A 27,734-nucleotide genomic window follows, 5' to 3' on the forward strand; every position below is an offset into this window, starting at 1 on the left:
TACATATGCCTTAGTTTTGAATGATTTAGTTTATTTCAATCTTTCACAGTATTTCTGCTTTTCTGAAACACAAGTTGAGGTCTTAACAGGAAAAGTCTGTAAATTCCTCTTGTAATAATGGATCTTTGATAGTCCCCTTGAGCTTGCACAAGATGAAATGGTACAGGGCAGCTTCTTCACCAACCGTTGCCGCCAGCTCTTGTCCTAATGGCGGCCTGAACGTTTTTTTTTTAAGGCATGGAATCCACAAAGTTTATCTCTCAAAATCGAGTGCCTCTAGAAGGGATCTCAAGCCACCTGGCTAAGAAGTAGGGGCGGTGTAGGGGACAGTCTGCAGACTACGGTTGAAAATAGCGTCGTTTTAAAACATTTATTCACTTTTTCTCTCTCCCGGACCGGGCCGATGTGGGCGCCCGAAGGGCACAGCGGCTGGGATCAGAAAGGTAAGAATGATAGCTTTCCAAGAGGACGGTGACAGGCGGAGAATTCTCAAGGGGAAGCGCGAGAGGCACTATCGGGCTTGGCAGCGAGACAAGAACCATAGCTCAGCAGCCACCTGGCTCTCCGCTCCGGGGGGCGGGCCCGGGCAGCGCGCCACTGCGCAGACTCCGTGGCTATGCGCAGGCGCAGGGGGCGAGACGGCGCTCCGGGCTGTGTGTAGGACTTGGGACGGGAGGCCGGTCGTCCCAGTTCCCTTCCTGCTGAGCTAAGCACAGCGTGCCATGGCGCTGCGGGGCATCTCGGTCGTGGAGCTGGCGGGCCTGGCCCCGGGCCCGTTCTGCGGTATGGTCCTGGCAGACTTCGGGGCGAACGTGGTGCGTGTGGACCGGCCCCTCAGCTTCGGTGGTCTCGGCGACGTCAGCCACTTGTCCCGCGGCAAGCGCTCGCTGGTTGTGAACTTGACGACGCCGCCGGGGGTGGCTGTGCTGCGCCGCCTGTGCGCCCGGGCGGACGTGGTGCTGGAGCCCTTCCGCCACGGTGAGCCCGGCCCCCCGAGCTTACACCTTGGCTTTGTTGCCACAGGAGCCCTTCTTGTCCCCCGTCTTTCGAGACCTTTCTGTTTCATTTGATGTGGCTGAACATCCCCCCCGCCCAGGAGACCATCTTTCATACTTGGAAGATCCTTATACCTCTCTTCAATTTACTCCCAAGTTTTTTTTCTTCTAAATACCCATTTATAGCTGCCCCTCTTAATTATTTGAGCGTCATTGTGGGGTTGCTGTGTTAGGCTTGCTGGCTGGTGTACCAGCTGCAAGCACTTTGCTTGATGAGCGTGAGCACCTTGCAGAGGCACGTGTGCACAGCCTATATAAGGCTATGGGTGCTTGTGCTGGAGAGCGATGAGAGATGGGGGATTGCAGATGCGTGGGTTGCCTGCCCGCCACTGTGAGCGGCCATTTTACTGTTTGTTTGCCTGAGAGGTGGTTTCCCCTGCCTGTGTGCTTGTCTGCCTTGTGAGACTTGATTAAACGAAATGGCCCAGCACTCTTACAGCTCGGCAGTTCTTCTACCATCTGCGGGACTCCAATGTGGACCTGCCTGGCCTAGGCCACCAGCATTACAGTCACGAACTCTTATGAAAGACTCAAATGAAAGTGATAGGGTCTCTCCCAGGAAAAAGGCATCAAGGATCAGCCATTTGGTTACATTTTGGGGATGGGGTCCGTGTGCCCTCTAAAGCCAGCCACTCACGGATCCAGGCTCACACTCCCTGCCTTAAAAGCTGGTGTTCCCAAGTACCAGTTTCAGCTCAATTTTACTTACCCTGCTTCCTAGGGCCACCGTATCCCTTCCCATTATTTTTACGTTTTATAGACAGATGATGCTCGAATCTGTAACTGTACACTACTCTTCCAGAGCCCTGGACTGTAGGAACACACAGGTCCTGTGTACCTCTTTCACCCGATTGTCCCCTGGGCACTGCAATCTCCATAAATCCTAAACCCAGCCTATCATCTTTCCTCCTAAAATGGCATCTCTTCTGCCTTGTTTATCTCAGCGAACAGAACCAATATCCACCCAGTTCCCTTAAACAGAAACGTGTACTTCATCCAGGACTCCAAATCTTTCTTTCACTCCACCTTTCAGCTATCATGAATCCAGCTATTCTCCCTCTTCTCTACAACTCAGGAGTCTTTGGCTCCATACCTGCTGTAGCCTAGTTAACACTGCTGTAACAACGTTTCTGAAAGAAAGGTTTGGGTCTGGCCCCACTCAGATCCATTCTTAGCTGTCCAAGTGCTCTTGCTCAAGTACAGATCCAAAAGTTTGCCTGGAATACAGCAGGAAGTTAGCGAATGTTTAGTGAATGAATTGAATATCTTTGAGGCACTAGGCATATGTAGATGTGTTAACTCATTTTCTCTCACAGCCAGATTTGAGGATAATATAATTGGGATTATATCATAATTTATAATTCTCCTTTTGAATATGAAGAAAGCTCAGGGTGGTTAAATAATTAGTCTAGAGTCTTGTAATTAGGAAGGAAGTAGAGGGGTGACTTCAGATGTAGCTGCCAGGTAACGGGATTGTGGCTGGTGTTTATCCAGCAAGAGAGCTAGATTTCTTTTGTATTTTATTACAGCCTTAGGAAGTCTGTAACAGTGAATGTATTATGCAATCTTTATTGCTTTTACTTCTAGGAGACTTTAGGTCAGTTATCTGAATTTTGTGCAATAAATATTGTTCTTGCTGATAACTTAAGAACTTGGATGCTATTGTAGCTAACCTCTCTTTCCATGGGTACTTACTGAACCTTCTTGTGAAGATGCTATGCTAGAAGCCTTGGAGGCCCAGTGTGGAACCAGGCAGGAATCCTGCCAGAAAAGCTGCTGAGCTGAGGGGGAAATGGAAGACACACATATCTACATACATTATGTGTTGGAGGTGGCAGGCGCTGATGCGGGCCTCAACAAAGAAACTGTCCGGCAAGGAATAGCTGCTTTCAAAAATGAATGTTTGACCAAATAAAGACCCAAGAGAACAAACCATGTCTAATAAATTACAAAGGAGAGGATTTGAGAAGCTATAAAGGGACTAAGGGGATGGAAAGCCTACTATAGGGTTGAAGAGGCATGGATGTGGTTGAAGGGAAATAGGGAAGGGCTGGGAGGAAGTAGCATTCTGGGGCGGAAGCCACGCATTCCAGCAGCGGTAGCCTCACTCTTAGGGTTCTTAACTATTGGAAACGTGCTATAAACCCGTAACAAGTGTTACTAGTATTACTTACAGGAGTGCTGTTTTTTATGTTTACCACAGTAGAGGGACTAAACCGATCTTCAATTCATGCTCTCTTAAAAACAATTGCTGCTTTTCTCTTAAGGTGTCATGGAGAAGCTCCAGCTCGGCCCAGAGATTCTGCAGAAGGAGAATCCAAAACTTATCTATGCCAGATTGAGTGGCTTTGGCCAGTCTGGAAGATTATCTAGGGTAGCAGGCCATGACATCAATTATTTGGCTTTGTCAGGTGTGTTGCAAAAATAATTTCTCTACACTTTTAATTTTGATTACAGTCCAGATCTACAGTTATACTAATTAATTATAAAGAATCTTTAAGGGGTTTGGGATAGGGGAGTAAAGAGGGACAAATATATGGTGATGAAAAATGATTTGACTTTGGGTGATGGGTACACAACATAATCAACAGTTTAAATGCTATAGAAATGTTTACCCGAAACCTATGTATTCTGATTGATCAGTGTTACCCTATAAATTTAATTTTCTAAGTAATATTTAAAAAAAATTTTTAAAGGTAATTTAAATCAGCAAGGAGAGTATGGTTGTTTAAAAAGGGTTGGCTTGTCTTGGAACTGTCACTCGCAACCTTTTTGCCTGTCGTAACACATTTGATAGGTAATATACTCTGACTAGTAACCTAATTACTACATCTGTGGGGTCACTTCTCAAGTTAGCCTCTGCTAGGAAGTCAGGAACTTGGTGGTAATAGGGATAGTTGTTCTGTAGTTTGAAAATGTTGATATAGTTTGATTCTGACACCGTCTTCCCCCACCTTCATTGTGAATCTTTGCCTGAGTCACCATTTCAGACTTCTGTGGATACTAGACAAGTGTGGTTTGCAGATTGAAATACCATTGTATTATAATTTTTGCCCGTGAGAGTATGTCTTAGAATGGCCTGATTCTAGAATATAAGAACTATGTGTTGTTGAGTAAATTAAGTCTCAAGAATAGAAATGCATTACACTGTTGGTAAGCCATAAACTAAATTAATAACAATGTTTTTCCTCTTGGAGTCATTTTTCTCATTTTACTCAGTAAGCAAAAACTTAGAAATAAAATTCTGAATATGTTAGGTGGAATTAAGCCTTAGAGAAGAAACAAAACAAAACAAAAAACAAGGACTCTTGTTGGAAGGAAAGCTTGTTTATAAATAGGCTGAATATACTTAAAATTCGGAAAGCATGTAATGTAATAGTCTTCACTATGTCAGCCACTAGGGGATTGGTTATTCTTCTATGATGTTTGTATATTTAAAAGAGATACTACATTTACAGTTAGTTTCTGATTTTTTTTTGTAGGTGTCCTCTCAAAAATTGGCCCAAGTGGTATGAGTCCATATCCCCCCCTGAATCTCTTGGCCGACTTCGGTGGCGGAGGCCTCATGTGCTCACTGGGCATCATGATCGCTCTTTTTGAACGCACACGCTCTGGCAAAGGTCAGGTCATTGATGCAAACATGGTAAGTGTTAGTTGGGTGAGATGATAATCCTGCCAAATGTTTCTAAGTATAATACATGGCTGCCTTCATTCCTTTCCTGAACAAGACGAGATCAGAGAGATTTGAAATGTGAATCCAAGTTATCAAGGATATGTTTTTTAAAAATAGCCTCATATCCTTTACATAGTCAGAATGTCATACCTTGATCATGTATTTGTGGAGTCCATTTTCTAAAATTTTCATGACTTTCCTGATTCCTGTGTCTTATAAATTTTCCTCAATCTGTTTCTTGTGATTAAAATATGGTTTTCAAGAAGTCCTTATTCAGAACCGGGCGTAGGTGTCTTCCTTAGCAGAGAAAGGAGTCTTAAAGGTGCTAAGGTAAAATGGACCAGTCTAGACCTTCCTGCAGCATCTTGTAGGGGAGACTTTGACATAATTCTTCCGATTTTTTTATATTCTCATGTGTCTTGTGTGGGTGTTCAACAAGGTACTTTTCCTGTGTGGTTTCTGCTAATCCAGTGTCATTCAGAGTACACTGCTGTCTTAAAGAGGAGGAGAAGCTGAAGTGTAGGAAGCTGCCCGAGGTCTCACAGCTCGCTGGTAGGAGCCCAGTCCAGTGACACTGCGTGTTTGCATCTGGACATACCTCTGGAGGTAGGACTGGGAAGGGACTTGAGGCAGAGAGATGGTTCCTGGGTTATTGCCAAGAGGTAAGAGCACATGCTAAAGTACGAACGTAGTTAGGGTAAAGCGAGTCTGGATGTACGGGATATTTGAGATGGAAAATATGAGTATTTCCCCATGTATAAGATGCACCGTTTTTCAAAAAATGTGGGGTCTAAAAACTGGGTGCGTCTTACACAGTGGTTGTAGACTTTTTTTTTTAACTTTCATTTCCTGCTTTTTCACACGGATGAGGAGTTGTATGAATTTTATGATGAATAAAACTTGAGTTCAATACATTTTTTCTTCACATTTTGGGCCCCAAAATTAAGGTACGTCTTATACATGGGATCGTCTCATACATGGGGAAATACGGTAGCTGGGGTTTGGCAATGCATCGGCAGTTAGGGGAGAGGGGGAAATCAAGGATGGCTCCCTCACCTTACCAGGCAGTGGCGCAGTGGATAGAGCATAGGACTGGGACGCAGAGGACCCAGGTTTGAGACCCCAAGGTCTCCAGCTTGAGTGCAGGTTCATCAGGTTTGAGCAAAGCTCACCAGCTTGAGCCCAAGGTCGCTGGCTTGAGCAAGGGGTCACTCAGTCTGCTGTAGCCCCCCGGTTATGAGAAAGTAATCAATAAACAACCAAGGTGCCACAGCAAAGAATTGATGCTTCTCATCTCTCTCCTTTCCTGTCTCTCTGTCCCTGTCTGTCCCTCTCACTGACTCTCTCTGTCTCTGTCACAAAAAAAAAAAAAAAAAAAAGAAAAAAAAAGGGTGGCTCTCTTATTTCTAGCTTGGGTGACCTGGTGAATGATGTCACTGGCACCCTGGGGGAGGATTACTGAAGGAAGAGGTAATGTGGCACAGTGGTCAAGTATGCAGACTGGTGGCCGACTTCCTTTGTCCTAGCTCTGCCATTTTCTAGCTCTGTGATCTTGGTTAAGTTACTTAACCACTCTGTGCCTTGGTTCTTTGTAGAACAGGTAAAAATGGTATGTACCACATAGCATTGTTGGAGAATTACATGAGTTCAATGTTCAGTGAGTAAACAGTGCCTGGCACTCTGTAAGAATTTGTTGCTGTTATTATTATTATTATTATAAGAAGAAGAAGAAAAGGAAAAAGAATTCGGTTTTGGTCACTTCAAGTTTGAAGTGCCTTTGATATATCTCAATGGAATACTTGAAATTAGAGACTGGTCCCTGGCCGGTTGGTTCAGTGGATAGAGCGTCGGCCTGGTGTGTGGGTGTCCTGGGTTTGATTCCTGGTCAGGGCACTCAGGAGAAGCGACCATCTGCATCTCTCGTCTTCCCTCTCCCGTTTTCTCTCTCTTGCCCTCCCACAGCCAGTGTCTCAATTGGTTTGAGCCTCGGCCCAGGCACTGAAGATGGCTTGGTTGGCCCAAGCATGTGTCAGCTTCAGGTGCTAAAAATAGCTCGGTTTATTTGAGCATTGGCCCCAGACGGGGGTTGCCAGGTGGATCCCAGTTGGAGTACATGTGAAAGTCTGTCTCACTATCTCCCCTCATCAAAAAAAATAATTAGGAAACAGGTTTCATTCATTGGGGAGCCACGTGAGTCTGTGGTCTGCTAGGGAAGGGTACAGAACACCAGCATCTGAGAAGTGAGCCAGCAGAAGAGAAGCAAGGGCTAAGGAGAACTAAGTGGAGGACCAGAGGATAGCCCTCCTGGTCAAACAAAGGAAAGAGAAAGCTCTAAGAAAAAGGAAGTGTTAGGGGTCATATGTTGGTAGTGACCTCAGGAGTTTAATACCAAGCAATACTATCAAATATAAGCGGGATTTGTCATTAGTGACGTTTTGGAAGCTGTTTTCTACCAGAGCCTCTCCTCTCTGAAACCTTGACTTGCACCTCCTTCTCTGAGGCCGATCACCTGCAGCCCTGCACTGCTTATGTGCCTGTGATGCTGCCCTGAGGGTAGATCTCATACTGTCCATTGTGTCCACTGATCTCTGTCTCAGGTCCTATCCCAGTCCTAGCATGCGCTAGTAGCAGCAGGAGTGCCAACTTCACTTACAAGGCAAGTACAAGGCTAGGTGCTTTGCATATGTCCTCCTCTGATCCACACAGCTTCCTGAAGAGGGTGTGCCCACTCCCATTGGCATTTGAAGACTTTGAGACTTGGAGAGGCTAGCTGAAAAGAAGTCTAAAGGGTCGGAAGCACTGCACTCAGGTGGGCTGACACTGAGCCCAAGCTTTCAGTTACTGCCCTCTACTGCCCTCTACTGGTCCCTGTGATCCAAAAGGACTGAACTAAGGACAAACATGGGCCTTGGGAGTTTTAAGGAGAAGTTAAGGCTAAGTACTTATTTTAAAATAATTTAAATAATTTGCTAACAGCATGTAATTGCTTATTTAAAGTCAATTATAAATAGAAGGTAGTTGCTACTTTCATCAGACTGTGTCTAATCAGAATTTCATGATGATGAGGAAGATGGTGAGGTTTTAGTGATGTGAGAATGTTGTAAGCTCTCTCAGGGCTGTGTTTGCACCAGGGTATAGTGAGTGTTGGCTAATTGCTCAAGGCCTAATGGATCAGGAAAGCATAACATGCCTTCCTTCCCCCATCTCTGGGAACCCGTGATACATGTAGTTGTGGAAGCTGAGTACCTTATTATTTTAGGCCAGTAGTTTTCAAATGTTTTTAGCACTAGAATCCTTGACGCAAGCAGCATGTGATGACGTGGAGTTGTCTCTTCCTAGTACTGTTTCCCTGGAAACTGTAGAGTTCAGGTAACTGTGGAACATGGGGGGCGTTTTGCTGCATTTACCCCTGATGTTGGGGAGTGCACCTGACCTGGGGTGCCATGCGTTGGCATGCAAGCCTTTGGTCTTCATAATGAGAACAATGTGAAAGGTTAGGAAATTGAGGCTGCTGTTTCCCTGTGTCACAGGGCTCTCCTCTGTGGCCACGTACACCGTGTGGGGGGTCAGGAGACGAAGGGGGGGCAGGGGGCAAAGGGGCTATGTGCTTGGGAAGCTTATGGGGTGGAAACTGCTGTTTCTTGTCCTGTGTCCTCCCTTGGTGCTAAGTAAAGGTGGGATTAGATTAGAGCATGTTTGTGTCCTGAGTGGGCCAAACTGGAATTGTAACTCCATTAGTGCATCCTTTTTCAACAGACTCATCAGTATGTGCATTGTGTAAGAGGTTATATATGTAAATGTATATGTGTGATTGTGTATATCACTATAAGTATACATATGGATGTGCACATGTGTAAATGTGGGTACTTTCTAAGACCTGTGTAACATAGATTCAAAAAATTGTACCACTGTAGGCTGTTTATACAAACTTCACTATTTGGTGGTGTCAAGTATCAGAGCCATAAGTTCAGGTGTACAAGAGATTTCAAGGTAAAAGAGAAAACTGGGATGCATCCAAAGTGATCATTTGTGTTCGTTTCACAGCTAGTAACCGAGAAATTCCATGCTCACAGTGGGAATGGGCCCTCTGTGGGTAACCTCAGAGACAAGGACACTTGGATGGCTTTCTTCCTGGGGAGCTGGAACCATTAGGATGGGAAGTAGGCTTCTCTGAAGGGCCCAGTGCATGAAGCCTGAGATACTCATAACTCAGGACATGAATTCGTTTCTTTTACTTCAAGACTCTGGGAAGTTGGCATTCCTAAACTAGTTTGTTTGGACTCAGAAAACCCGTATACATGACACCCATATTGTTATGTTTACAGGCATACCTTGGAGATGTTGCAGGTTTGGTTCTAAACCACTGCAATAAAGTGAATATTATACGGTAATTGAGTCTTTGGTTTCCCCGTGCATATAAAAGTTATGTCCACACTATACTGTAGTCTATTAAGTGTATAATAGCATCATGTCTAAAAAACAATATAAATACCTTAACTTTTAGATTTATTTATTTTTTATTTTTTTAAATGGGGGGGGGGGAGTCCCATATACACCCTGCGGAGATCCACCTGGCAACTCCTGTCTGGGGCGGATGCTCAAGTCAGCCGAGCTATCCTCAGCACCCGAGGCTAACGCTCGAACCATTCAGGCCATGGCTGTGAGGGGGAAAAGAGAAGGAGAGAGGCAGGGGAAGAGAAGCAGATGTGTGCCCTGACCAGGGATTGATCCCAGGATGTCCACTTGCTGGGCTGACGCTCTATCCACCAAGACAACTGGCCAGGGCCCTTAACTTTTTAATTAAAAAATTCTTTATTGCTAAAAATGCTAAGCATCATCTGAGCTTATTGGTAACAGTAGACTTGCATGGCTCAGGGTTACCACAAACCTTCAATTTGTAAAAACCACAGTATCTGCAAAGTACAATAAAGGGAGATTTGCCTGTATTTGAAACTTCTTAGTGATCATTGAAGTTAAGATGTAGTAAATACTAAAATATAGTTTTCTTAGGCATGGAGTCAAACTTAGAATAAGCTAAATTTTACAGTCATGTGATTTACCCTTAGAATATGATACGCTTCATATATCTGTGTGAGTGTATTTATAGATTTTGAGATCAGAAGATGGACTTTTAAAAGCCTTTTTGCTTTAGTTTTTTATCCTGACAGTTTTGTGTTTTTTTTCTGTTGTAGAAGGTCCCTATTTTATTTATTTATTTATTTATTTTTTATAAATAAAATTTTATTTTAATGGGGTGACATCAATAAATCAGGGTACATACATTCAAAGAAAACATTTCCAGGTTATCCTGTCATTTAGTTCTGTTGCATACCCATCACCCGAAGAGAGATCGTCCTCCGCCACCCTCCATCCAGTTCTCTCTGTACCCCTCCCCCTCCCCCTCTCCCTCCTTCCCCCTCCCCCCCCCCCCCCGTAACCACCACACTCCTGTCCATGCCTCTTAGTCTCGCTTCTATGTCCCACCAATGTATGGAATCCTGCAGTTCCTGTTTTTTTCTGATTCGCTCATTTCACCCCGCACAATGCTACCAAGACTCCACCATTCCGCTGTAAGTGATCCGATGTCATCATTTCTCCTAGCTGAATAGTATACCATGGTGTATATGTGCCCCATCTTCTTCATCCAGTCCTCTATTTTTTTTTACAGTGATTAAAAGCCTTTAAGCCAACTCTTGGCCAATACAACAAGAATCCATAAAAGAGTAGTGTCCTTAACATGTTCACCAAGTCCAAGTTGGTCCCATCACCATGCCAAATCCCTGAAAAATGCAACCCAACCACAGTTCAGTCTGTTAGGAGCTGTCACAGGGAGCAGGAGTCCAGGAAAGTTCCCCACAGGAAAAGTCCGCATGGCACTGGAATTGTTGTCACCATTCTATACTTTGCAGCTCATGTCCAAGTCCCAATGACCACTGCTTCTAGCTGGTACTGATTCAGGTAGACTGGAAAAAGCCATTTGCAGCATGCGTGGATATGGAGCTTCTGTTCTCCTCTGCCTGGAGAGTTGAGACCAGGTTGCTTTTCCCTGGAGCTCTGTGACTGTGGCCTGGTAAAGAGAACCTTGGGATACACTAAGCTGGGTGGCAAAGGTAAATTCATAATACAAGTTGGCAAAAGGAGGAAAGAGAGCTCTAAATTAGAAGTAGGTCCCAGCCTGAAATATGAGTGGGGCATTGAGGTAGGAGGGATAAAGGAAACACTATATATTAAGCAAAGCAGCAGAAAATAGGACTATCAACACCCACAACAGAGATCTTTGAGGGAAGAATAAAAAACCTGAATATTCAGGCAAAACATAGTTAAGTGGCCCTTGTGCAAATGAGATCAGTTTACCTGCTTCTTGGAAGAAATACCCTAGGCTCGTCCACAGTGTCGTAGATGGGGCCGACGGCTCTGGGCACCTTCAGCCTTCAGTGGCAAACCCCAGCTTTCTGGGCAAGGTTAGGTCATAGGTGGCTGGAGCAGGGCTGGGAGAGACTGAACCCTCCCTTAGAGGAGCGAGGGGGAAGCCCACCTTCCAGTGTCCCTGTTTCCTCACAGCAGAGGCGTGTAAGCCTGGCAGGCTTTAGCTCAATGACCTTCCTTTCCACTATTGAAGCAGGACCCAGATGGCATCCTATGAGACCCCTTTGGGGTGTTGGAGCCTTTAAGGGTGTATCCTAAAAGCTGGTAGTTCCCCTGATCTCTATTGGGCTTTTTCTGCCTCTAGGTATCTTAAAAGCCATTCTCAGAAGATCTTGCTGAGGGGTTTGAGGATCCCCATCTGCCTATATAAATCTTTTCCATATATCTGGAGCTATTTGGAAAAATACAAAACAGTGTTATTAGCTAGATCTAATAAAGAAGGTAGTAGTTTGCAGGCGAAAAAGATTTGGTGTCTCCTGTTCATCAGCATTCAAAAGAAATGTAAATTTTTTTTTTTTTTTTAAGTAAAAAGCATGATATGGTAGACCCGTCGGAGTCATTGGCCTGGTGTGCAGGATTCCCGGGTTCAATTCCTGGCCAGAGCATATAGGAGAAGCGCCCATCTACCTCTCTACCCCTCCCCCTCTCCCTCCTCTTAGTCTCTCTCCTCCCGCCCTCAGCCAAGGCTCCACCATAGCAAAGCCACCCCGGGCACTAAGGATGGCCCCATGGCCTCCGCCCCAGTCTCTAGAATGGCTCCGGTTGCAACAGAGCAACACCCCAGATGGGCAGAGCATTACCCCCTGGTAGGCATGCCAGGCGGATCCCAGTCAGGCGCATGCAGGAGTCTGTCTGACTGTCTCCCCATCTCCATCCTCAGAAAAATACAAAAAATAAATAAATAAAAGAAAAAATACTAAAAAAAAAGGGGGGGGGGCATTCCCTTGTGCTAAAGCTCCAGGGAGCATGGAGTGAGCTTTAGTATGTCCTATGAAACATGGAGCTCTATGTTGACATATAGGTCTTTGAAGAAGGAGGAACTGCTGAAATAAATTTATCAGCATTTGTCCCTAAGACAGCAGTCTTTATAGTGGGAACACCATACGTAAGTATTTGCTGTCTGTCTATAGATTAAGGGGGAATATGGCAAATGCTGAAAAGCCATGATCTTTGTGCCCCTCCCCTCCCCCAACCCCCTCCTTCTCCTCCCCCCACCCTGTAACCCCAACACTGTTGTTCATGTCTCTGAGTCTCATCTTTATGTCCCACCTATGTATGGAATCATATAGTTCTTAGTTTTTTCTGATTTACTTCTTTCACTCAGTATAATGTTATCAAGGCCCATCCATGTTGTAAAAGATCCTATGTCATCATTTCTTATGGCTGAGTAGTATTCCATAGTATATATATTATACCAAAGCTTTTTAATCCACTCGTCCTCTGATGGACACTTGGGCTGTTTCCAAATCTTTGCTATTGTGAACAATGCTGCCATAAACATGGGGGTGCATTTCTTCTTTTCAAACAGTGCTATGGTGTTCTTGGGGTATATTCCTAACAGTGGTATAGCTGGGTCAAAAGGCAGTTCGATTTTTAATTTCTTGAGGAATTTCCATACTGTTTTCCACAGTGGCTGCACCAGTCTGCATTCCCACCAGCAGTGCAGGAGGGTTCCCTTTTCTCCACATCCTCGCCAACACTTATTCTGTGTTGTTTTATTGATGAGCGCCATTCTGACTGGTGTGAGGTGATATCTCATTGTGGTTTTAATTTGCATTTCTCTAATCATTAGTGATGTTGAGCATTTTTTCATATGCCTGTTGGCCATCTGTGTGTCCTCTTTGGAGAAGTGTCTATTCATTTCTTTTGCCCATTTTTGGATTGGATTGTTTGTCTTCCTGGTATTAAGTTTTACAAGTTCTTTATAAAGTTTGGTTATTAACCCCTTATCAGATGCTATGTCAAATATATTCTCCCATTGTGTAGTTTGTCTTTTTATTCTGTTCTTGTTGTCTTTAGCTGTGCAGAAGCTTTTTAGTTTGATAAAGTCCCATTTGTTTATCCTGTCTTTTATTTCACTTGCCTGTGGAGACAAATCAGCAAATATATTGCTGCGAGAGATGTCAGAGAGCTTACTGCCTATGTTTTCTTCTAAGATGCTTATGGTTTCACGGCTTACATTCAAGTCTTTTATCCATTTTGAGTTTATTTTTGTGAGTGGTGTAAGTTGGTGGTCTAGTTTCATTTTTTTGCAGGTAGCTGTCCAGTTTTCCCAGCACCATTTGTTGAAAGGCTGTCTTTACTCCATTGTATTTCCTTACCTCCTTTGTCAAATATCAGTTGTCCATAGAGCTGTGGGTTTATTTCTGGGTTCTCTGTTCTGTTCCATTGATCTATGTGCCTGTTCTTATGCCAGTACCATGCTGTTTTGAGTACAATGGCCTTATAATATAACTTGCTATCTGGAAGTGTGATACCTCCTGCTTTTTTCTTCCTTTTCAAGATTGCTGAGGCTATTCGTGTTCTTTTTTGGTTCCATATAAATTTTTGGAATATGTGTTCTATGTCTTTGAAGTAAGTCATTGGTATTTTAATCGGTATTGCATTGAATTTATAAATTGCTTTGGGTAATATAGACATTTTAATGATGTTTATTCTTCCTAACCATGAGCACGGTATATGCCTCCACTTATTTGTATCTTCCCTGATTTTTTTTATCAATGTTTTATAATTTTCCGAGTACAAGTCTTTAATCTCCTTGGTTAGATTTATTCCTAGGTACTTTATTTTTTTGGTTGCAATGGTAAAGGGGATTGATTCCTTGATTTCTCTTTCTGACAGTTCATTATTAGTGTATAAAAATGCCTCTGATTTCTGAGTATTGATTTTATATCCTGCCACCTTGCCAAATTCATTTATCAGGTCTAGTAGTTTTTTGACTGAGACTTTAGGGTTTTCTATATACAATATCATGTCATCTGCAAATAATGATAGTTTTACTTCTTCTTTTCCAATTTGAATGCCTTTTATTTCTTTTTCTTGTCTGATTGCTGTGGCTAGGACTTCCAGAACTATGTTGAATAAGAGTGGTGAAAGGGGGCACCCCTGCCTTGTTCCTGATCTTAAGGGGATTGCTTTTAATTTTTGCCCATTGAGTATGATGTTGGCTGTGGGTTTGTCATAGATGGCCTTTATCATGTTGAGGTATGTTCCCTGTATTCCCACTTTGCTGAGAGTTTTGATCATGAATGGGTGCTGGAATTTATCAAATGCTTTTTTTGCATCTATTGAAATTATCATGTGGTTTTTCTCCTTTCTTTTGTTTATGTGATGAATCACATTGATTGATTTGCGAATATTGTACCAGCCTTGCCTCCCAAGAATAAATCCTACTTGATCATGGTGTATGATTTTTTCCATATATTGCTGGATCCGGTTTGCTAATATTTTGTTGAGGATTTTTGCATCTAAGTTCATCAGGGATATTGGCCTATAATTTTCTTTTTTTGTGTTGTCTTTGCCTGGTTTTGGAATCAGAATTATGCTCGCCTCATAAAAGGAGTTTGGAAGTCTTCCTTCCTCTTGTATTTTTTGAAATAGCTTGAGAAGGATAGGAGTTAGTTCTTCTTTGAATATTTGGTAGAATTCACTTGTGAAGCCATCAGGCCCAGGACTTTTCTTTTTTGGGAGTTTTTTGATAGCTGTTTCGATCTCATTTGTTGTAATTGGTCTGTTTAGGTTTTCTGATTCTTCCAGATTGATTTTTGGAAGATTATATGATTCAAGGAATTTGTCCATTTCATCTAGGTTGTCTAGTTTTTTGGCGTACAGTTCTTCATAGTATTTTCTTACAGTATTTTGTATTTCTGTTGTGTCAGTTGTTATTCCTCCACTCTCGTTTCTAATTTTATTTATTTGAGTCCTCTCTCTTTTTTTCTTGGTGAGTCTTGTTAAAGGTTCATCGATCTTGTTTACCTTTTCAAAGAACCAGCTCCTGGTTTCATTGATCCTCTGTATTGTTTCTTTAGCCTCTATGTCATTTATTTCTGCTCTGATCTTTATTATTTCCTTCCTTCTACTAGCTCTGGGCTTTACTTGCTGTTCTTTTTCTAGTTCTTTTAGATGCAGGGTTAAGTTGTTTATTTGAGCTTTTTCTAGCTTCTTGAGGTATGCCTGTAATGCTATAAACTTCCCTCTCAGGACTGCTTTTGCTGTGTCCCATAAATTTTGAGTTGATGTATGCTCATTATCGTTTGTTTCTAGGAATTTTTTAATTTCTTCTTTGATCTCAATATTAACCCATTTGTTGTTTAATAACATGCTATTTAGTTTCCAAGTGTTTGAATGTTTTTCAATTTTTCTATTGTGGTTGATTTCTAGTTTAATGCCATTGTGATCAGAGAAAGTGCTCAATATGATTTCAATCTTCTTAAATTTGTTGAGCTCGCTTTTGTGCCCTAACATGTGGTCTATTCTAGAGAATGTACCATGAGCACTTGAAAAGAATGTATATTCTGCTGTTTCAGGGTGAAAGGTTCTGAAGATATCTATTAAATCGAGTTGATCTAATATGTCCTTTAAGTCTGCTGTTTCTTTGTTAATTTTCTTTCTTGAGGATCTATCTAATGATGTTAATGGGGTATTGAAATCCCCTACTATTATAGTATTGCTGTTGATCTCGCCCTTTAAGTCCATCAAAGTCTGCTTTATATATTTAGGTGCTCCTATATTAGGTGCGTAGATATTTATAATGGTTATATCTTCCTTTTGGATTGCTCCCTTTATCATTATGTAGTGACCTTCTTTATCTCTAACTATGGTCTTTGTTTTAAAGTCCATTTTGTCTGATATAAGTATTGCTACTCCAGCTTTTTTTTCATTTCCATTTGCGTGAAATATTTTTTTCCATCCTTTTATCTTCAGTCTGTGTGCATCTTTTGATTTAAGGTGTGTCTCTTGTAGACAGCATATGTATGGGTCCTGTTTTCTTATCCATGCAGCTACCCTATGTCTCTTGATTGGATCATTTAATCCATTAACATTTAAGGTTATTACTGATATGTAATTGTTTATTGCCATTTTTTTTCTTTAAAACTGTTTTTCTCTTTTGCTATATTCTTTTTTTCCTTTGATCTGTTTACAACAGGTCCCTTAGCATTTCTTGCAGCCTTGGTTTGGTTGCAGTGAAATCCTTGAGTTTTTTTTTTGTCTGTAAAGCTTTTTATTTCTCCTTCAATTTTAAATGATAGCCTTGCTGGATAAAGTAGTCTTGGTTGTAGGTTCTTGTTCTGCATTACTTTGAATATTTCTTGCCATTCCCTTCTGGCCTCAAGTGTTTCTGTTGAGAAGTCAGAAGTCATCCTTATGGGGGCTCCTTTGTAGGTGATAGTCTTTTATTCTCTAGCAGCTTTTAATATTTTCTCTTTATCATTTAGCTTTGGTAATTTAATTATGATGTGTCTTGGTGTTGGTTTCTTTGGGTTTCTCCTTAATGGAGTTCTCTGTGCTTCCTGAACATGTGAAATGTTTTCCTGCCTTAATTGGGGGAAGTTTTCCACTATAATATGTTTGAACAAAGTCTCTATCCCTTGTTCTTTCTCTTCTTCAGGAATCCCTATGATGCAGATGTTATTTCTCTTCATGTTGTCACAGAGCTCTCTTAGAGTTTCCTCAGACTTTTTGAGTCTCTTTTGTTTTTTCTGCTCTGCTTCCGTGCCTTTATTTATTGTGTCCTCTAACTCACTGATTCGATTCTCTGCTTCATCCATTCTGCTTTTAATTCCTTCCATTGTATTCTTTATTTCAGATATTGTATTTGTCATTTCTGACTGATTCTTTTTTATTATTTCAATGTCCTTTTTTATATTTGTTATCTCTTTATTTAGGTTTTCATAATGGCCATCTATGGTTGTTCTAATATCTTTGAGCATCCTAACAATCATTATTTTAAACTCTGCATCTGGTAATTTGGTTATATCTGATTCACTTAGGTCCTTTTCTGGGGATTTCTCTTGGTTTGTTTGTGTTGTATTTCTCTGCCTCCGCATTTTCTCTTCACGGGAGTGGCTGTGATCACGTGCTCGGGTGCACAAGGGTTGGTGGCCTTGGCCTTTGCCCCGCCCCCGTGTGTGACGTTATGCTCGGTCCTGAGGGCACTGGTGAGCACCTTTGCTCAGCTGCAGGTCTCCGCCTGTTTCCGAGCTTTCGCCCTGCCCTTGCAGGAGGATCCCACTCAAAAAACAGCTGCTAGCCTTGGCTCTACCGCCGGGCAGGGCTGCGGGCAGGGCTGCATGCCCAAGCTCAGCTCCGTAGCAGAACTCCGCCTCTTCTGGGCTTTTGGCTCCACCCCCGCGGGAGGAGCCGGCTACCAAGTCAGACCGCAAGCCTGGGTTGCAGGGGCAGGGCAGGGCTGTGCTCCTCTGCCCTTGCTCCGGGGCTGGTCTCCACCCTTTCCGGGGTTCCCGCCCTTCTCCTGGAGGCTGGATTACAGGCTGCCAGCAGCTGAGCTTGACCGCTTTTGCACGTCCCCTTCTCCCCAGCTGGGCAAGATTGAGCCCACACCTGAGCCCAGTGGTGGCCAGCCGGCTTCCGCCCCTGTCAGCAGAACCGCGCTTTTGTCTCCCGCTGCCACCGGCTCTCCAGTGCGCCCTCAGCTGCATGGGTGGGGGCGTTGCAGCTCGGATCCTAAGACTCACTACTGTAGACCCAAAAGCTCCCTCCTTCTATACGACTCTGCTCTGAATGCCGCGGGGGAGCTTGTTTGGCTGCTCTCCTGCTTCCCTTTGCTGGTATTGCTGTTTCCGGGGGAAATATTCACTTCAGCTTTGGGGAGTGACTCGTCCCAGGGGTTAGGGTGGCTATCTCCCAAAATGTTTCTCCCTATGCCTCCTAGATTACACTCTCTTCCTGTTACTGTGGTCCTCTCCTCTCTCCCCCCATCCCCAGGAGCCCCAGGTGATTGTTTTTGAGAGAAATGTTCTGCGCGGTCCCTTTAAGAAGGATCCTGGGTCTGAGAAATCAGACTCTCTCACAAACAGTATCCTGACTTGTTTCCATACTGTCCTTACGCCTCTTCTGGGCTCTGGGGCTGCAGGCTGGGGCTTTGTTCCTGGGGCTCAGGACCCTTTCCCCTCTGCTAAACTCACTTCCCGCCACGCGAGTCTCTCCCTGCTGCCATTCGCTCCGAGGAGCTGGGCAGCCCTCTCTGCGTTTCCGCTTTTCCTACCAGTCTCAGTGTGGCTCCTTCAGTGTTCCTTGGTTGAAGAGTCCTTTTAGTTTAGTCCAAAGTTGGTTTTTCCAGATGATAGTTCATAAAATTAGTTTGTAATCCACTTTGGTTCTGGGAGGAAGATGCTGGTACGTCCGCCTACTCCAGCGCCATCTTGTCTCTCTTATCCTGACAGTTTTTAACATATACAAAAGTAGAATATATTGTAAATGAACTTCTCTATGTACACTCACCCTACTTCAAAAATTATCAACATTTTACCAGTCTTCTTTGAAAGGGAGAACAAAAGTAATACCATCTAGTTTTCTGAACACTGTTTCCTGAACTGAATAGTGTAGAAAACGCACTCCACCATCAACCTGTTCTAATTCACTTTCTCAAAATACCAAAGTTGTATAATGGAACATAATCTTCTTATACTCTAAGATAGACATTTTTGCATAACTATTAAAAAAATAAAGCAAGTAGAAAGTAATCATGCTTTTCCAGTTTAATAAACTGGCTTGGATTGAATTCTGCTTCTTTCAAGGTCGAAGGAACAGCATATCTCAGTTCTTTTCTGTGGAAAACACCGGCATTGTGGGAGAAACCTCGAGGAGAGAACATGATGGATGGCGGAGCACCTTTCTACACAACCTACAGGACTGCCGACGGGGAGTTCATGGCTGTGGGAGCAATAGAACCCCAGTTCTATGCACTGCTGATTAAAGGTAAGTCACTTTCACATCCCTCCCCCACCACCTTTTTTTGTGAATGTTCTTTAGCTTCTATTTTGGGGCCTTTTGAAATTCATGATGTCTTTTATTACACACCCACTTTATGATTAACCTAATCATAGCCATGCTATTGTGGGGTATTTCCCCATCTTTTAAATTGACATGTAATTTTACAATCCTATAAAATCGCTCAGAATTTTAAAAAATAATAATCTCTCTTGTGGGTTGTTTTTATTATATTTATGCTCAGTAGCATCAGATACTTATCTTGTTCTTATGTGCTGTTATGTTATACTTTCCTAGAAATGACTTGCTAGTCATCCTGTTCCTTGATAGATGTCCCTAATGACACTTCAATGCCAAGGTCACCAGAGCACAGAGAGGCTTTGGTCAATGAGATTTTGTTGGAATACGTTATTCTCACTTGATGCTACTGCAGTTTCCCTTTTCTGCAGCTTCCTGTCTTACTAGCATGCTACAAGTTAGCAAGAAAATTTGCTATCCCTTCTTCCCTAATTAAATGATTGAATTAAAGTTATTCATTCCTGTAAAATGTTTGAAATTTAAAGTTCACTTTATAGGTAATTTGGTATCTAAGAAGTTTTAGCATATACACTGTGAAGTGTTGTGACAAACTGGTCAAGGTGCATTTATCTTTCAACTTTAAATTTAGAGCTTCACTGTTATGTATAGTAGTTTTTCAGATGCAATGCACTACTCCAAGTTATTTGCATATAGCTGAAATGAGTCTGCAAGCATCAGAGAGCATTTTATCATCAACTATGTTTACTTCACCAACCTTAAATATAGTTGGAAAAACTGTATAACAGAATGGTTTGTCTGGATCACATAGATGACTTTTTGTCCAGAAATTAAAACTAAGAATAAATTAATTAAAAATTACGGACAGAATATGCCTTACAGAGGGCTGAGCGGTGGGAGCAATGCTCCTACCATGGCAGCGGATAGTCCTGGGAAGCAGCAGGAACAAAGTACAATGCAGTTTGCACCTTGTATATTTATGCATTATGTATAGAGAATTTAAATATAATAATAAAACTGACCATCCTTCAGCCAGCTTTTTATTATCATCAGGCTCGGGCACTTGTAAATGACAGTGATAAAACATACTCACTGAAAAATTTCTGTTGCTTTGAATTCCAAACAATTTCTGCAATCAGTTACTGTTGAGTTCTAATAACATCTTAGCATTATGAGCACATTTTAAATTACTCATCCCTTAGTAAACTTTGCATAGAAGTTATTCAAGAACTTCCAATTATACAGTTGCACCCAGATGTTCTTTTGAAGAGTTTTAGTTTCAATGCTCACAAGTATGTCTCTGATCCATTTTGAGTTTTAATTTTTGTATAGGAGGTGAGGTGGAGACCCAGCTTCATTCTTTTGTGTGTGGCTCTAGTTTTCCTAGCACCATTTGTTGAAAAGACTATGCTTTCCCCATTGAATGGTTTTGGACTCTTAATTCTGTTTCACTGATCTATGTGTTTTATCCTTATACCAGTACCACACTGCCTTGATTACTGTTGCTTCGTAGTAACTTTGAAATCAGGAAATGTGAGTCTTCTAATTTTGTTCTTTTTCAAGATTATTTTGGCTATTTAGGGTCCCTTACATATTTATATTAGTTTTAGAACCAATTTGCCAATTTCTGCAAAATAGACAACTAGGATTTTGACAGGAGTTGTGTTGAGTTTGTACATCAGTCTGGAGAGTATGGCATCTTAACAATCTTAAGCCTTATTATCCATGAATATGTCATGCTTTTCATTGATTTAGGTCTTCTTCACTTTCTTTCAGTGACACTTTTTAGTTTTCAGTGTACAAGTCCGATACTACTTTGATTCAATTTACTCTGAAGAATTTTACTCTTTTTGATACTGTAGATGGTAACATTTTCAGATTGTTCAGATAGAAATACCTGACGTGTAGTGATTTTTGTATGCTGATCTTGTTTCCTGCAACCTCCCTGGGCTCCTTTATTAGTTCCAGGTGTGGGTCTCTTTGAGTTTATCTTGCTTGACATCCTTGAGATTCTTGGATATGTAATTAACACATTCCATTAAATTTGGGAATTTTTAAACATTATTTCTTCAAGGACTTTTTTTGCCCTTTCACTCCTTCTTCTGCTCTGCGAGTCCTTTAATGAACGTTTTGGTATTTTTCTGATGATGTCCCACAGGTCTCTGAGGTTCTGTTTATTTTCATTTATTTATTTTTTTCTTTTCCTCAGGCTGGATAATCTTAGTTTACCTCTCTCAAGCTTATTTTTAAAGTTGTTTTAAAATTACAAAGTATTATTAAAAGAGAACCAGAATATAGCAAGTGTTAGCAAGGATGTAGAGAAACAGAAACCCTATGTATTACTGGTGGAGATGTAAAATTTTGCAGCCACTGTGAAAAACAATATGGTGGCTCCTGAAAAAGTTAAACATAGAATTACCATATGATCCAGCAATTCCACTTCTAGGTAAATACACAAAAGCACTGAAAGTGTGGACTTGACCAGATATTTTTACACCCATGTTTATTAGTATTATTTACAATAACCAAAAGGTGTAAGCAACCCAGGTATCTCTCAATGAATGAATAAACAAAATGAGGTGTGTACATACAAGGAAATATTATTCAGCCTTAAAAAGGAAAAAAATTCTGACATTTACAACATGGATGTACCATGAAGACATTATTCTAAGTGAAATAAACAAGTCACAAAGGCCACACATTGTATGATTCCACTTATGTGAGATGCCTAGAGTAGTCAAATTCATAGATACAGAAAGTAGAATGGTAGTTGTCAGAGAAGAGAGGGATGGAGCATTGGTGTTTAATGGATGCAGAGTTTCCGTTTGAGAAGATGAAAAGCTCTGGAAATGGATGGTGGTGATTTTTATTGTCCTAGATTCTAGGACCTAGAACAATATAAATATTCTTAATGCCACAGCACTGAACACTTAAAAATGACTACAATGGTAAATTTTATGTATGTATATTTAACATAATTAAAAAACATTTTAAAAATTCCATAATAATGTGGTTTTTAGGAAAAATACTAAGCATTACAGAATTTATTAAGTAAGAAGTAAAAATTCTTTCTTGTCCTTCCACTTGGGGAAGTTTGGGATGTGGCCTTCCTGTACTTTTTTTTTCCATGCACATACAAACACAATTATTTTATTTTCTTATAATTTATATGTAATATATACAATTATATAAAATTATAATTAGTAGCTATTACCTTTTAAAACAGTATAACAAAGACATCATTACTTGTCAACTTGAAAGGTCTTCACCTCACCCTTTTTTTATAGCAGCTGTATGATATTCTGTGGTATACCTGAACTAAAATTTATTCACCATTTTTTTATTCAAGTTCATTTACATATCCATCCAGTTTTTTATTAAACAAATGATATTTAATACTAATAAACATTAATCTTTGCATATATATCATTGCATTCTTGTAACATGAATTTTTGGCTGCTTAATATGTGCTTAATACTGTGTAATAGAGCAGTAAAGTTTCTTATGTGTACTTAATAAGTATTTTGTGTAATTGTAGATGTATGTGTAAGGTAGTTTTTTTGGAAATTAAAACATTTTCCGAAGTTTTAAATAGTGCTTGAGTCCCAAGACCAATCCCTGAAAGTCTATTTGATGTATAATAGCAGCAATTTAATATTGGTTGTCCTGTAAAAACCAGCCACAGTCTGTAATTGTATATTTATAGTGGTCAGAGCTTCATAAAGGACCATTGAAAGAATAGTAAACGGCCCACCCTGAACCTACACTGCTAGCTAACCCTGTGGCCTTGGTCAGGGCCGTGGACAGGAAGCGAAGGGTGTGCTGAGAAAGGGTGATAGGACAATGGGGGAGCTGGGGTGCCAGTGTTGGGGGCACCTGGGGCCTTTTGATTTTTAGCATTTCCCAGTATATAAACTATGACCTGTGTATTCTCAAATATAAGGTTTATTAGAGAACATATTGGCTCCAATTTTACTTAGTGTTGTGATTCTCATCACATTTTGATTTAAAAAATGTTTTTAAAACATGCAAAAATGTTTTCAACAGTAGCTATTCTATCTCACTACTTATGGGACAAACAGGAAAGAGAAAGCAAAGTGAAAGATTTCCTTAGAAACTTTTCTTTATAGATTACAGTAAAAAAATTCAAACTATGGGTTCATCTTTCCTGATATCTGAATGGGACAAGTGGCTACAGAGAAAAATCTGCTTAAATTCGTCACAGGTGTCTGTTCACAACTCTCCAGAACCTGTGAGTTCTCCTTATTTCCTTATATCCCTCAAAACCCTAAAAAGCTCCTGCAGTGTTCTTGTCTTCTTGCCTCCATGGTGGCGGCATCTGCAGGGCAGCTTGCAACTGAGCACTGTTCTTCATCATGGTGGGGATGGAAAGGATGATCAGAATGAGAATTATTTGATTAACTTGGCTAAATTTACACAAAATAGGAAAGAGGGGATTTTATTGTTATTATCTCACTCTTAAACACCCACACTTAAGAACGCTGTCCTATGAGGGAATAAATGACGTTCACACCAAAGCCTAGTAAGGTGGCCCTTTTGGGTGGAATTTAATCATCAGGGGGAGGTGCTTGTGGAGGAAGCACAGAGCAGGCCATGAGCAGGGGAAGCCATCCTTCCTCCCACTCCCAGCTGGAAGCTTCTGTCCTTTTTGCACTGTGTGGATGGGCCTTCTGGGGCCCTTCATGCCTGAGAGAAAAGTCTGCATGTCCCACTGGTGCCTAGGTGGCTGACAACTTTCTGTCCTGTTTCTGTAAGAACAGTTTGCAGGCCATGGCTGGGTAGCTCAGTTTGTTAGAGCATCGTCCCACTATGCCAAAGTTGTGGGTCCAATACCCGCTCAGGGCACATACAAGAATCAACCAATGAATGCATAAATAAATGGAACAACAGATCCATGTTTCTTGTGCTCTCTTTCTCTTTTCCTTCCTCTTTCTCTAAAATTAATAGTAATAAAAAAAGGACAATTTATAATGAGTCTTTGATTACCAGTTTTTTGTTACAAGTTTATGGCAGTGTTTTTAAGAAGGTAATAAAGCAAATATCCCTGCCCTCCTAAAACTCTTTCAATTTGCTGAAATACAGAGAAACAAATATTATTTATAAATTTACAATCTTGACTGTAATCATTTATCATTAGGCTTCTTCCTTGAAAACTGAAGTAAACAGTTGTAAGTTTTTAAAAAATTTATCTTTTGTAGAGTTTGGGAGCGTTATATACAATATGAGGTTATTTTAATCCAATATGTCAGATAATATCATGAGGAAGTTTCTTTAAGAAAACCTACTCAAAGAGAAGAAATAGATTTCTGGAAACTAGACCATTAAAAGTAGGCTACTTTTGACAATGTGTAAATAATAAAACCTGGGCATGGAAAGTCTGTTTTGAATTTTGCTACTCCTACTACCTCCGCCCTCTCCAGCCCTGGGCTCCACATGCAAGCTGAGTCTGAATTTCTTCTCTTGACCTAATTGAAAAGCCCTGATAGAACATCCTATTTGGGTAAATTTAAAACTCATTTTCATGAATTATAATCATTCCACCCAAATCAGAATATTTTAAGAAATTGTGTTTTTCATCTCAGGACTTGGGCTGAAGTCTGATGAACTTCCCGATCAGCATAGCATGACTGACTGGCCAGAAATGAAGAAGAAGTTTGCAGATGTGTTTGCAAAGAAGACAAAGGCAGAGTGGTGTCAGATCTTTGACGGCACAGACGCTTGTGTGACTCCGGTTCTGACTCTTCAGGAGGCTGCCCAGCATGGTCACAGCAAGGAGCGGGGCTCATTTATCACTGATGAGAAGCAGGGTGTGAGTCCCCGCCCTGCCCCTCTGCTGTCAAACACCCCAGCTGCCCCTTCTTTCAAAAGGGATCCTTCTGTAGGAGAGCACACTGAAGAGATACTTAAAGAATTTGGGTTTAGCCAGGAAGAGATTGATCAGCTTAATGCAAATAAAATTATTGAATGTAATAAGCCGAGAGCTAATCTCTAAAGCCTAGGCCCCTCAGTTCAAGTGAATTTGAATATTGCATTTATAATAGAGAATAATACATACAAATGTGCATATGGAAACATAAAAAATCATATCACAACATCTCAACTATTTAGGACTGTTTTTAGTTTACCTAAACTAACTTGGGGCAGTTTTTCTGCCTTCCATTTACTTGATAGATTATATTTGTTGATAAGACACTTAAATATTTATAATGTACTTTAAATGAATTAATACAATGATTTTTATCAAATAAAGCTTTCCCTCCCTAAAGTTTACTTGTGAGCTTTTAAGTCTGAAAAGCTTTCAAGAAAATCCTTCAAGTAACACTTAAATAGCATTTCGTGACTCATTGAAATATTTTTGGCTCTACCGTTTACCAAAATGAATGTTCTTAGATAGAAAAGCCTGATACTTTTAATTTGATAAGGAAATTATTCAGCCAGTGTCTTTGAACTGGAATTTTAGAAAATGTTCTTGACAGTTCCTTAAGCTAACTGCCCCCTTTCATCTAGGCCACTCTACTGAGAGGCTGACTCCTCTGTGCAGCTGCCTGTGGCACCATCCAGACCTGTCTCCTGGGTAAATTGCACCGTCATCCATTTGATAGGCCCTGTAGATGCTTCCTCCTCTTACCAATTTCCAGTTTCCATTCCTATCATGTCTCCTTCTCCGTCCAGCTGGCCCCTGGCTAACCCCTCACTTCACTTAGGCCACTGTCCAAATGTTATCTTACAGAGAATCGTTTCCTGCCTCCTTTCTGACAGGACAGCTCCTCGCTGGCCCCTCACCAGTTTTATTTTTCTTCACAGCACATATCACTACTGACATTATATTAACTCCAGGCCTCGCTCCCTCTTAACAAATGCACATGAGAATTATAAAGGACTTGGTAGGTTTTATTCATTGCTAAGCCCCCGCCCCGTTCTGTTCCTAGAATAGTGCCGGGCCCATCATGAACCTTGGTGAATATCTATTTAAAGGAATGAAGCTCAGTGATGCTGTGCTGTCAGCCCCATCACCATGGTGCCCATATCCATCCTGCCCGTCTCTCATTCACTCAGACCCCTCCTACTTCTTCCCGGGACTGTGCTCAGCCTCCCTGCTGACGTGAATTTCTGGTGTCATTGCCTTGGTTTTTTTCATCATGTTTTTGACACCAAAATGGTCTTTTCAGTCCTGTAAAAGTCTTCAGTGGTCTTCTACTTTCCTAAAGAATAAAATATTGACTCATTTATATAGCACATCAGTCCTTCATTTATAATAAGACTTCTACTGTAGCTGTCCCACCCCATCCCTACCCCTCAGTTCCCAGCACTTTATACTGGACTGCCTAAAGTTTCAAATATACGTACTGTGGTGTCCCCTGCGTCCATTCCCTTCCATAGGCTGCAACATTGTCTAGGGCTGGCAATACTCCTGGCCCCTTTTGCTCCAGCACATTGATCTAGCAAACTCAGATTTGACGCAAACACAGTCTTGTGAAACCTCCATTTCTCAACCCTAGGGTGGTTTTGTACAGGGATTATGAACTCAGGAGCAGAAAGGCCTGGCTTCACATCTCACTCTATCATTGTGATGTCTTAGACAATGCCTGTGATGAGCTGGAATGTCCTAGGTGCCAGTTGTTATCTCCTAGGCTTAGGAACTCTTCCTATGTTCCCATTGCACTTTGTACATATCTTCAAGGATAGTAATTGCTTTTAGTGTAGTTAACATAACTCTTCACCAGGACATGAACTTCTAGCACACAAAAGAATCATCTGGGGATAAGGTTAAAATGCAGATTCCTGAACCCAACACCTAGAGAATCCTATGCAGTGAGTCTAGGGTAGGACCCAAGAATTCGCATTTATACCAAATTGATTATAATACTTCTGGCCCAAATGCCACACTTTAAGTAGCACTGTTCTCATGGATTAGAATCAAGTAATTTTATCTTCTTATTGTCATAAGAGGTGCTAAAAAATCTGTTGAATAGATCGCTGAGGAAAAGAGTAAAAAGCAGAAATCTGTAAATAGATGAGTTAGCTTAGAATATTAATTTCTGTGATTAACTTTATACAAAATGTTTGAGAAATTGAGTTTTGTAGAATGTGAACCTTTATTGAGTAAATATATGTAAATTTGTTTGTGACCCATACTTTTCCTCTGACGAGTGCGGTTGTCCCTCACCATATCGCAGTTCACTTTTCACGGTATCACCGTATTGCGGATTCTTAAATTGTATATATCTAATTTTGTATCACGATTTTTCACTATATTGAAGGATTTTGCGGTATATAGGTATTTTTATATATTTATTATTTTAATTGTTTTTGCAGTAAAATGAGCAAAGTAAGTGTGGGAAAGGTTTGTAAGAGTGTGGGCAGGGTTTATAAAGCCTTAAAAATACATAAATAATAAAATAAATATAAGCTTGCTACTTTGCGGATTTTTGCCTCTCACGGGGGGTTCTGGAACCTAACCCCCTCGATAGACGAGGGACCATTATGAGACCATGTGCAGAAAATGCTATACTTTTCCTTTTTTTAGTCACCTTTTGGCAAACTCTAGATTTAGAAATAGGTGAGGGGACAGG

The 27,734-nt window shown here is 41.2% G+C and overlaps 1 protein-coding gene across 2 annotated transcripts; it reads left to right on the forward strand.

The window, feature by feature from the left end:
* Positions 1-638: 638 nt before the first annotated feature.
* Positions 639-27,283, forward strand: AMACR (alpha-methylacyl-CoA racemase). 2 transcript variants are annotated; one of them, XM_066373668.1, is made up of 5 exons: positions 639-978; positions 3,323-3,466; positions 4,538-4,698; positions 18,912-19,092; positions 24,744-27,283. In XM_066373668.1, exons 1-5 carry the CDS (start codon positions 723-725, stop codon positions 25,151-25,153), a joined length of 1,152 nt encoding a protein of 383 aa, XP_066229765.1. In that variant the 5' UTR covers positions 639-722; the 3' UTR covers positions 25,154-27,283. The 2 variants fall into 2 exon arrangements, with proteins under 2 accessions (XP_066229765.1, XP_066229775.1); XM_066373678.1 differs by having other exon boundaries at positions 639-783.
* The last annotated feature ends 451 nt before the right edge of the window (positions 27,284-27,734 follow it).

This window comes from Saccopteryx leptura, chromosome 1 (genome assembly GCF_036850995.1).
Source record: "Saccopteryx leptura isolate mSacLep1 chromosome 1, mSacLep1_pri_phased_curated, whole genome shotgun sequence".
NCBI lineage: Eukaryota > Metazoa > Chordata > Mammalia > Chiroptera > Emballonuridae > Saccopteryx > Saccopteryx leptura.